General features: G+C 38.1%; 1 protein-coding gene across 3 annotated transcripts; it reads left to right on the top strand.

Annotated features, from left to right (window-relative positions):
* Nucleotides 1–236: 236 nt before the first annotated feature.
* Nucleotides 237–12,503, top strand: LOC308090466 (uncharacterized protein). 3 transcript variants are annotated; one of them, XM_080435663.1, is made up of 5 exons: nucleotides 237–391; nucleotides 967–1,323; nucleotides 2,000–2,152; nucleotides 2,517–2,618; nucleotides 12,113–12,503. In XM_080435663.1, the coding sequence occupies exons 1-5, from the start codon at nucleotides 298–300 to the stop codon at nucleotides 12,178–12,180; spliced, it is 774 nt and encodes a 257-aa protein (XP_080291789.1). In that variant the 5' UTR covers nucleotides 237–297; the 3' UTR covers nucleotides 12,181–12,503. The 3 variants fall into 3 exon arrangements, with proteins under 3 accessions (XP_080291789.1, XP_080291788.1, XP_080291790.1); XM_080435662.1 differs by lacking the exon at nucleotides 12,113–12,503 and adding an exon at nucleotides 3,864–5,226; XM_080435664.1 differs by lacking the exon at nucleotides 12,113–12,503 and adding an exon at nucleotides 3,864–3,997 and having other exon boundaries at nucleotides 2,030–2,152.

Raw genomic sequence — 12,503 nt, 5'->3', positions numbered from 1 at the left:
CACACACACACACACACACACACACACACACACACACACACACACACACACACACACACACACACACACACACACACACACACACACACACACACACACACACACACACACACACACACACACACACACAAAACCACACCTGCCCCCTGAAACAATCCATTTCCTTATTCAACAGGAAACACAAATACCAACCACCACCTTGCCTCTAATGAACCTCACATCCGACCAGCCATCAGTGTACTACTACACAACAATTGAACAAAACCAGAATTGTAAAGTAGACTTGGTTTAAAAGACATGTTTAGAGATAAGACTGACAGAGGACTCAGGTCCTACAGTAGGCCTATCCTCCGTTTCAGCATCGTAGCCGTGGTCTTGATGAGCCATCTTGGTGAGTATACGTAGGTCTGGTGTACTTATTTATTATAGAGTCACAGACCTTTTCTAAGCACATTTATTGTTACAATTTAGGCTTATAAAAGTGGCAAGGTCAGAGTGTGTTTCCATGAACATTTGTCAAACATCAAGAGGGCAAGTGGCCATGCTTATGATTTCAATTGTGTTTGTATTTGTAGTCTGTATTTTGCATAATTATGTCATTGTGATGTGATCATACAAAAAACTATATACTCTACAAATACTATAATATAACTTTATTCTCCACTCGTCAAAGCTTAAAGGGGATGTTTTGTTCGAATACATTTTAAATAGCACAAAGTTGTGAGGTTGTCACCTTTACTTGTTGCTGAGGTCTGTCAAGTACATTTGCACGTATCTGTAATTCAATGGTTCTCAAAGTGGGGTCCGGGGACCGCCAGGTGTCCTTTAGGGGGTTCCAGGGGGTCCCCACCAAATACACATTCATTTGTTGGTTCTTGACATGGAAAAGTTTGAGAACCACTGTCATAGGCTACTGCTTTAGGAGAATAAAGCATTTACATGTTGACACTTGTGTTTTGACATCAGTGTTGGCTGAGGAGGACGGCACCATAATAGTCTACCAGAGCACAGAGGCCATCCTCCGTCCCAACGATGGGAGGCCTCCCATACAGTACAACAAGACAGAGCAGATGGTATCCCTGAAAAATGAGGAGAAAAGGTACGATTGGAGGAGGTGGAACACAGACACAGAGTCCAATGAGAGAGTCACCACGCAGAACAAAGTAACGAGCTCATTTAAGGGCAGGTGCTTGCTACTGGTGGAAAGCGGAGCGTTGAGATTTAAGCAAGCACAGATGTCAGACAGCGGAAACTACAGCCTGCAGGTTTTTGATCATAATGGAACGTTTCTGTACGAAACACAGTTCCAGCTCCTTGTTATGGGTGAGTGTTTGAGCAAAAAAGACAAAACCTTTTGGAGTTAGGAGGACGTCCTAGTCGGGATGTCCTAACCTGACCCCACCTCTTGATTCACAGTAATAACCAGCATTATGTATAACTGACTATGCAGTATATAGTATTAAATGAGGTTAGGTATATGGAAACATGTGATCTTACGACTCACTACTTCACCCAGGGCTCTATGATATACTAGGTCTGCCAGTATTTCCCTTTACACCAAATGTCTTTGCCAAAAATAGCCAATCTACAAGCTTACAACACGTTGCATTGCGAAGCATTGTGAGCTCGTAGATTGGCTATTTTTGCTATTTTGCCCCAGAATATGATTCACTGCAATCGGATTTAGCAATAAGGAAATAGGCAACTTGAATTAAATTAATCAATAGAAGAACGCTTTATTCAATGCGCTATGACTACGCACTGTGTGGGTGTTCACTCCAGACTGTGTGGCAGCCTCTCAGAAATTTGCTAGTTAATAATGCCGGAAATTTGCTAGTACATGAAATTTCCGACTTTATAACACAGATTTCATTTGCCACATAAAACTAAGAGATTTCTTAGTTTAATGTAGCAAATCTGTGAGATAATAAAGTTGAATATTTCCGAGATTTTACTCAGAAATTAACTTATTTTTCTTTTTTATATTTTTTCCACCAAGATGGCCCTAACACACCGTCTTATTTCTCAGACCCAGTTTCCAGTCTGGTCATTACAGTAGCTGCTGTGGTGACAGGCTTCATATCTCTACTGATAGCTTCAATCATCTTCCTCAACCTGAGGAAGAAGAGGCAGCAAGGGATGATGACAGAAGGTAGGAATATATTAATAATAATAATAAAATATATAATATTAATATTAATAATAATAATATATATTTTTGTATAAAAGATCTAACAAGCAATGATACATAGCAATTAAAAAGGAACATTTTTTTTACAGTAAACCTTAGCATTAAAAAAAAAACATCCAATTCTAAGAAAACATGCATGAAATCCCAACACACACGATTTACGAGTAAGTGGCATGAGTACAATATTATCCCAGGAGGAATATGTCAAAGTTACTATTCATGAGATACCTGCCAGGAGATTGTGATCTAATGTCTATTATGGTAGATTATAATATAATGTCTATTACAATTACAGTAGGTTACAATCTTATGTGTTTGTTTTCAGGTCCACGGGAAGAGAACGTCTATGTGGTGATGTGTGGTGACCGTGGCGAACGAAGGCCAGAGAAGAGCTTGGAGGAAGAAGGAGGGGAGGAGTCTCCTTATGGTATGCACATGTTCTTGCAATTATATCCACAAGTTTCCTAGGGCGTTGTGGGCATCACTTCCTGTCGATTTGATCAGGTACTGTATCAGGGATCAAATCGACAGGAAGTGATGCCAGTCTTTTACGTAGCTAACCTTTGACCCTAACCACATACAGAGCATAACCTTTATCCTAACCATACCTAACCTTAACCACTACATACTTAACTGGGCTGACCAGACTCATTTTACGAGCGGTTGTCCCACAATTCTAATATTACACTTACACAAATAAATAACGTCCTGCAAATCATGCAACATCATGATTCTGGCAGACTGTGTTGCAGTTGTGCTATTGCAAGGTAATTGTGAGTCCTCACTAGTACCACTAGACAGAATTTACTTTAGCACTACATGGATGGGCACCAGGTTGCATCTATGATTGCTCATCCACAATTCCCTATAGAGCTGAGATGAATCACTTCTATAAGCTGGTTCAGTTAACTCATTCATTTTGAACACAAAGATAACGAAATAAATGGTCTTTGCTTTCAGAAAAAAAAACATTCCTCTCTGTCACCTGCAATGGTAAACAACATAAATATTGCCAGTGTACAGGAATACAGGACGGAATTGGGGAATCTTGTAAATGTAAAGGTTCCCTAATTTTCAATAACATGTAATATTATTCTACAAACCATCTGTAGCAAGAATCGGACAATATCATGTCACAAATTTACAGGAAGGGATCCATAAATATGCAAACCTGTTTCACAGGCATGGATCCACAAATGCATAAATATGAGCTGACCTGTGTATTTTGTTGGTTTTAGATTTGTAAAATCTATATAATTTTCTGAGAAATGTAAATGTACATTTACAGACTACGTGATGCATATTTGCAAATCACTCTGTATTTTTGTGCACTTTGCACAACCCAAATAATACATGTTTGAGGATAGTGAAACATTTGTCGATCATGCGGTACACATTAGCGGATAGTCTTCTGTGATTCACGACTAATAAAAAACTATAAACACATGATTGCACCATACATTTGTGGATTTATTCTACAGATGTGCTTACGCAAACAAATGAGAAGGAAGTCACACATTACTACACACATGACGCACAAACTGCCGTAACAGGAAGCACAAATGTTAAACCTGTTTAGAAGTGGATCCCCAAATGCATGTGACTCGCACACACGCACATACGCACACATATACTGTACTACATGCTAACATGCCGTCTCTCTCTCTTACAGTGATATGTGCTTCCATTAAACCCACAACGACACGAACATCTGTGTCCGTAGAGGACAGCAATGTCTGAGACCTGATCAGAATATGAAACCAGCTCAGAATCTGAATGTTTACATTATGGGATGAACTCTCAAATGCACCATCATTCTTTCTCTGATTGTTATTGGTATTGTAACATAGTCACACAGCAGAATGTTTCAGTGCAGAAGTTGAAATGACTATACAATCCTTCTAGATTGCCTGATTCAGCCAACTGGGACTTTGTAAGGCGGAATCTTTCTTTTTCTTTTATCTCTCTTTCTATAAAAGACTGAAATTGAGTCTTAAGTAAGACCCTATCTCTGTACATGATTTTAAGATTTCTTAGGTTTTTCCACTTAATACAATATTTTTGGACATGGTTGATGTAGATTCTGATATACAGTAGGATGATGAATCTGATATCATGTTTTTGTACAGATAAAATATATTTGACATATATATATATTTGATGGATCTCTATAATCCTTTTTTCACAATGTATTGTTTTTATGTACTTGGTGTGTATATGGTTGCGGTTACCATTTTTCAAACATTTTGACATGACAAAGCCAAGTATGATCGAAACGTCATATTTACACATTTGTGGCATGGAGGAAATGTGCAGGCGTTTTATTTTAATTTACTTTTCTTTTATTGATGTTGCTTCTAATTCTGTGATCCTTAGTGCACGAGTGTGAATGCCAGGAGTCCCATCTGAAATGTTTGTTGATCAGCTGTTTGGATGAATATACTTGAAATGTTCCCCCACAACGGTTTTGTTAAACAGGACATCACAGATTTGAAATAATGCTGTTATAAACGTCAAAAGCATGAAAGCGTAGCAAGCGCTCATATGAATACAGAAATGGAGAGAAGTTATCACTGATAATAGGCTGTCTCTCCATTTAGGCAAGCTGGAGTCTATTCTCTTTGGGATCAAGATGAAGCTGAGTAGATCATCTGGCTTCATAGTGATGGTTTGAGACACAGATGTCAACAAATAACTGTGTTAGTTACTTAGGTTGTGAGCTTTACCAGTCTCTAAGTGGGGAGAGGATGGTTTTAAGAGTTATAGTTAAGGTCAACAAAGGGATTCTACCGTTGCGCCTCAGCCTTAAACGGCCAGTCCGGTGCGTCACAAGGGTATAGGGACAATAGATGCAGAAGAGAGAACGCTGGAGCAACACGGACAGTTTAGGCCTTTTATTTATTTCGGTGCAAGTAAAACAGATAGACTGACGTTTCGGTCTTTCGACCTTCCTCAGAGTCATGTTAAAGTGTTATAGTTAAGGTCAATCAGAAAGTGCAACTAATTTTGTCCCCTGTAAATTTAAGAGTGCATCAGGGGGAAACAAATGTTTGTACTCAGCAGCTATAGAGTGGAAGAGAAAATAGTGTTCTATATGTACTCTATATATGTTATGTTTTTATTTCTAAATCTTTTTTTACTGTGTATTTAAGTGACTGATGTATTGTCAGTCTTGCCCGTGTTACAACGAGGACCTCAATGGAAATAATATGTCTTTCCTCTTTATTACTTTAATTTGTTTTAATTTCCTCAACAATGTTATTAGTGTGTATGGTTGGTATATGTATATTTATATTTTTTAATCTGTCAAATAAAAATCAATCAATCAAAAGTTAGATTCTTTGTTTTCGGATTTTTGTCGCTTCAAGGCATTTCATAACAGTTTTGAAAATATAGTTGTCATGATAAGGTTTCTACCCCCTCTGTTGCTCAGTCAGTCAGTCAGTCAACCAGTCAACCAGTCAGTCAACCAGTCAGTCAGTCAACCAGTAATTTGACTAATCTTCAGTTTTCTAGCTTTATTTAACATATTCACATAACTGAAATAATGGATTCCATGTGTGCTATAAAGTTTGCAAAAATATATATATATATTTGAGAAAATAATTTGAGTACTCTGAACTTTGGCTAATAGATTTGACCAATCCGAGTGAATCTCTTGATCCTGGTATCAGAATCATGAATGTAAACAGCACAGCACTCCCTTTCACAGGGTGTGTGGAGGTATTTATCATCTCTGCCCGGCCAGAACAGCCAGGGGACAGAGATTATTTTATATTAGGTACCGACCATCTTCAAGCCAATTATTTGCTAGTTGCAGTTAGTTGCTCTCCCCATTCCAGGAGATAACACGTAGGCTACTATATTTTTATTTACATACTCATCCATCATTTTGCTACTGACTGCAGCGACAGCCACATTACTCTTATAATTGTGGGCTTGGCGAGCACACTAGCGTTATGAGCTTGTAGATCTGAAAATGTGAGTACTTTTACTTTGGTACAATGGTACTCAAAGTATATATTTGATGCTAAACCGGTTGTACATTTCAAGCTCCAAAACTCCCACCCCCACACACACACCCCATACCCCACCGCCACCCCACCTCCGCTATACTTCGACTATTTGAAAAAAGCTGATCTACAATTTGATGCGTTGTGAGCTTGTAGATCTGCTATTTTGGAAAAAGCTTGACAATTCTTTGAAAATGTGAGTAGTTTTACTTAAAGTATATTTTGATGGCAATACTTTTGTACATTTCAAGCTCCAATTTAACACTAATGGTATGTATTGGTCAACATAACCCCCACTCCCCACCCCCCTCTCAAGGGATCCATTGCAAGCAACTTGCAATGGACCTGGTCTTCAAGATACTCATATGATTTTACTCAAATGGATATGAAGCATCAGCTGACGCTCATTCATCCAAATACATAGCCTATATATTGTTTTTCCAAACACGTTATCAAATGTAACTGAATATCAGAAACAACAAAGAGTCACATACATGACAAAAACGCTGGGCTGTTTTGTTTGTTTTTGGAACACAGTTCTTATATGACGCAATCTAAGATTTCTCTATGGGATTTTCAATAGAAAAAATACTTCTGTGACCAGGGGTAGCGGGAGTGACGTCAGAACTTCGGTACTCTATTGCTCCCGATATTGATATATATTTTGTATAGTATTGATATGTCCTTCGCCCTACAATTGTGTCACATGAAAAAATATATATACAAGATCTGTTATGTAGATCTGCTATTTTCTGTATTTTTGAAAATGTATTATTTTATTAAAATATGTTTTTTAATAATTGATTATATCAATCAGTTTTATTAACTGTTGCACTCCTATTATTTTCCTCCACTTACATGATGAGACTGAACTGAAATAAAGATACTGCACACCGACCAACAGCAAAGACCAGTATCAGTTTCGTTGCTCTATCGAGGTTCATTTCTTATACATTTCTTATTCTATACTACAAGTGTAGAAGTGTAGACGGCCAGTCTGTTGTAGTTGGAAGTAGTCTGTTTGGTGGAGAGTCACCTTAAGTCACATACAGTAGGTGTCATCATTATCTTTCAGAAAGCTAACACAGCTGTGAATGGTACAAGTTGCTGTGTCAGTAGACATATTTGTGAATTTGTTTTGGAAATCAAGTTGAATCCAAACATTCACAGATCAAACATCTGTGACTTTGTGTCCAACAATGATTTGTGTTCGTTTGGGTTCTTATAGTCACACCTTTGGACCGACGATGGACCACAATGGAAACAATACTTTGGCTTGTTTTTAACTTGTACACACACACACACACACACACACACACGCACGCGCACACGCACACACACACACACACACACACACACACACACACACACACACACACACACACACACACACACACACACACACACACACACACACACACAAAACCACACTTGCCCCCTGAAACAATCCATTTCCTTATTCAACAGGAAACAAAAAAATCCAACCACTATCTTGCCTCTACATCCGACCAGCCATCAGTGTACTACCACACAACAATTGACCAAAACCAGAATTGTAAAGTAGATTTGGTTTAGAAGACATGTTTAGAGATAAGACTGACAGAGAACTCTACAGTCCTCTGTCCTACAATAGGCCTATCCTCCGTTTCAGCATCGTAGCCGTGGTCTTGATGAGCCATCTTGGTGAGTATACGTAGGTCTGGTGGTGTACTTATTTATATACACCACCTTATGAGTCACAGACATTTGCTAAACACATCTATTATTACAATTCAGGCTTATAAAAGCGGCAAGGTCTGAGTACGTTTCCAGGAACATTTATCAAACAACAAGAGGGCAAGTGGCCATGCTTAAATATTAATTGAAGGATTTCAATTTTGTGTATTTGTAGTCTGTATTTTGCATAATTAATTCATTGTGATGTGATCATAAAAAATACTATACAGTATACTCTACACATACTATTCTTTGTTTTTGTTTGTTTTGTTTTCAAAAGCAAATGACCAAAAATACTTCTTTGAGGAGAGCGAGAGAGAGAGATAACTTTTTATTCTCCATTCATCAATGCTTAAAGGGGATATTTTGTTAAAATACATTTAAATAGCACAAAGTTGTGAGGTTGTCACCTTTACTTGTTGCTCCGGGTCCGGGGACCGCCAGGTGTCCTTGAGGGGGTTCCAGGGGGTCCCCACCAAATACGTATTAATTTGTAGGTCCTTGACATGGAAAAGTGTGAGAACCACTGTCATAGGCTACTGCTTTAGGAGAATAAAGCATTTACATGTTTGTTGACACTTGTGTTTTGACGTCAGTGTTGGCTGAGGAGGACGGCACCATGAGAGTCTACCAGAGCGCAGAGGTCATCCTCCATCCCAACGATGGGAGGCCTTCCATACAGTACAACAAGACAGAGCAGATGGTATCCCTGAAAAATGAGGAGAAAAGGTACGATTGGAGGAGGTGGAAGACAGACACAGAGTCCGATGAGAGAGTCACCATGCAGAACAAAGTAACAGACTCATTTAAGGGCAGGTGCTTGCTACTGGTGGAAAGCGGAGCGTTGAGATTTAAGCAAGCGCAGATGTCAGACAGCGGAATCTACAGCCTGCAGGTTTTTGATTATCATGGAAAATTTCTGTACGAAACACAGTTCCAGCTCCTTGTTATGGGTGAGTGTTTGAGCAAAAAGGACAAAACCTTTTTGGGGTCTTTTGGAGTTAGGAGGACGTCCTAGTCTGGATGTCCTAACCTGACCCCACCTCTTGATTCACAGTAATGACCAGCATTATGTATAACTGACTATGCAGTATATAGTATTAAATGAGGTTAGATATATGGAAACATATGATCTTACGACTCACTACTTCACCCAGGGCTCTAATATACTAGGTCTGCTAGTATTTCCTGTTACACCAAATCTCTTTGCCAAAATTAGCCGTTGCATTGCGAAGCGTTGTGAGCTGGTAGATTTTGCACAAGCTCAATTTATACTTCGACGTACAGCGGGTCACATGTCGAAAATAGCCAATCTACAAGCTCACAACGTGTCAGGTCTGTGACATGCTTGTGAGCTTGTAGATGGGCTATTTTCGGTGCACAACCCTTAGAACGAAGTATACATTTTAGACCCTCCAGAAAAATGTGATTATGCGATCGCAGAATTTACAGCATAATCAGAAAATATGCGGGGGTAACGTTCTTTCAAAAAGGCCGCATCGCATCGCATAATATGCACTTCGCATCGTATATTTACACATATTTCGCAACTTCCTGCAATTTCACCACATAAAATTGCAAAAAAATACGCATATTTCATTGCAAAATCAAGGATTTTAGCCTGCATAATCAAGAGTTTTAGCCCGTATAATCAAGGATTTTTCCCCGCGTTTTTCTGGAGGGTCTAAAATTTGGCTGGTGCACAGTGTGGAGTGAACACCCACACAGTGCGTAGTCGTAACGCATCTTCTAGTAGCCTGTTTCCTTATTGCTGAATCCAATTGCAATGTATCATTTGATTAGGCCATCCATTTGAAAGTGGGTGATTTATAGGCTATGATCCAAAGTAGGGATAGGATCGCGCCTAGTTTATTTTCTCAGAAATTTGCTAGTTAATAATGTCGGAAATTTGCTAGTTCATGAACTCAGAAATTTCTGACTTTATAAACTCAAAATTTGCCACATAAAACTAAGAGATTTCTTAGTTTAATGTAGCAAATCTGTGAGATAATAAAGTCGAATATTTCCGAGATTTTACTCAGAAATCAACGTATTATTATTTTTCTTCTTCACCAAGTTGGCCCTAACATGCCGTCTTATTTCTCCGACCCCAGTGTGGTGGTGAGAGATTCTCTCATTAGAGTAGCTGTGGTGACAGGCTTCATATCTCTACTGATAGCTTCAATCATCTTCCTCAACCTGAAGAAGAAGAGGCAGCAAGGGATGATGACAGAAGGTAGGAATATAATAATAATAACATATATAATATATATTTTTGTAAAAAAGATCTAACAAGCTATGATACATAGCAATTAAAAAAGAATGATGAAAATATATCTAAGAATTTAACATTAAACTTTAAGAGCCTGGATGAAGAAGGAGGGGAGGAGTCTCCTTATGGTATGTGTTAAAGGGATATTTCAAAAAAACTTTTGGTCATTTTATCGTCTACTCAGGCTTTTGTGAATTCCCCAGGCAGTTTTTAAGTTGCTTAATTCAGTATTTAGATATTTGATATTCATTTGATCAGACACGCCCCCTTCCTATACAAACCCATTATAACTTCATTTTTAACATGTTAGTTTCATCAAAAACACCCGTCCTTGGTTCTGGTGACTCATCCTGCCCTCCTAATACGTGAGGGGCCGTGTTTTTTCGATTTATTTTTTATTCTTTATTTATTTTTTATTTATTTTTATTTTTTATTTTTTATTTATTTTATTTTTAAACATTTATTTTTTTTAATAAATGAAAAAAGTAATTGAAAAAACACGGTCTCCTCACGAATTAGAAGGACAACATCAGTCACCAGAACCAAGGACGGGTGTTTTCGATGAATCTAACATGGTTAAAATGGAGTTTGAAGTTACAATGGGTTTGTATAGGAAGGGGGCGTGTCTGATAAAATGAATATCAAATATCTAAATACTGAATCAAGCAACTTAAAAACTGTCCGGGGTGCTCCCAAAAGCCTGAGCAGGCGATAAAATGACCCAAAAATGTTTTGAAAGTGAAAATCCCTTTAACTGGGGTGACCAGACTAATTTTACGAGCGGCTGTCCCACAATTCTAACATTACACTTACACAAATAAATAACATCCTGCAAATCATGCAACATCATGATTCTGGCAGGTGTGTTGGTGTGTCTGTTTAGTCACACACAGGTGTGTTGCAGTTGTGCTGAGTGTTGCAGGGTAATTGTAATTGGATACATGTGAAGATTTCTTATTAGCAAAACTGACTATTACAGTGTATGTTCTCGGAGCTCACTGCCTGATCCATCAGAGTTAAGCTAATGCTCACTTCTCCCAGGTTGCATCTATGATTGCTCATCCACAATTCCCTATAGAGCTGAGATGAATAACTTCTATAAGCTCAGTTAACTCATTCATTTTGAACACAAAGAAAACTAAATAAATTGTCATTACTCACAAAAAAAATCATTCCTCTCTGTCACCTGCAATGGTAAACAACATAAACATTGCCAGTGTACAGGAATACAGAGCGGAATTGGGGAATCTTGTAGATGTAAGGTTCCCTAATTTCAGTGCAGAATGTAACCTTACATTTGTGGTATTATTCTACAAACCATCTGTAGCACGAATCGGACAATATCATGTCACAAATTTACAGGAAGGGATCGATCAATATGCAAACCTGTTTCACAGGCATGGATCCACAAATGCACAAATATGAGCTGACCTGTATTTTTTGTTGGTTTTAGATTTGTAAAATCTATATAATTCTCTGAGAAATTAAATTGTACATTTACAGACTAAGTGATGCATGTGATATGTGATTTATAAATCACTCTGTATTTTTGTGCATATAACTTTGCGCAACCCAAATAATACATAGGATGGGATTTACACTATAGGATAGTGAAACATTTGTCGATCATGCGGTACACATTAGTGAATAGAATTCTGTGGTTCACGACTAATAAAAAACTATAAAAACACACATGATTGCACCATACATTTGTGGATTTATTCTACAGATGTGCTTACACAAACAAATGAGAAGGAAGTCACACATTAGTCACACACTTATGCACAAACTGCCATAACAGGAAGCACAAATGTTAAACCTGTTTAGAAGTGGATCCCCAAATGCGTGTGACTCGCATGCACGTACATAGGCACACATACACTGTACTACATGCTAAAATGCTGTCTCTCTCTCTTACAGTGATATGTGCTTCCATTAAACCCACAACGACACGAACATCAGTGTCCGTAGAGGACAGCAATGTCTGAGACCTGATCAGAATATGAAACCAGCTCAGAATCAGAATGTTTACATTATGGGATGAACTCTCAAATGCACCATCATTCTTTCTCTGATTGTTATTGGTATCAAATGATGTTGGCACAGCAGAATGTTTCAGTGCAGAACTTGAAATGACTATAAAATCCTTCTACAGTAGATTCAGCCAACTGGGACTTCGTAAGGCGGAATCTTTCTTTTTCCTTTATCTCTCTTTCTATAAAAGACTGTAAAATTGAGTCTTAAGTAAGACCCTATCTCTGTACATGATTTTAAGATTTCTTCAGTTTTTCCACTTAATACAATATTTTAT

Source organism: Gymnoscopelus braueri (assembly GCF_963280865.1).
Source record: "Gymnoscopelus braueri genome assembly, chromosome: 8".
NCBI lineage: Eukaryota > Metazoa > Chordata > Actinopteri > Myctophiformes > Myctophidae > Gymnoscopelus > Gymnoscopelus braueri.
Note: the sequence above shows the minus strand (reverse complement) of the source record. Positions and strands in the feature narration are given on the sequence as shown.

Bases quoted from the DNA above. Each gene is read 5' to 3' on its own strand.
- LOC308090466 (XM_080435663.1), top strand. From the start codon at position 298: ATGTTTAGAGATAAGACTGACAGAGGACTCAGGTCCTACAGTAGGCCT. The intron at 1,324-1,999 runs GTGAGTGTTTGA...TTTTCCACCAAG, and splicing joins GTTCCAGCTCCTTGTTATGG to ATGGCCCTAACACACCGTCT. The intron at 2,153-2,516 runs GTAGGAATATAT...GTTTGTTTTCAG, and splicing joins GCAAGGGATGATGACAGAAG to GTCCACGGGAAGAGAACGTC.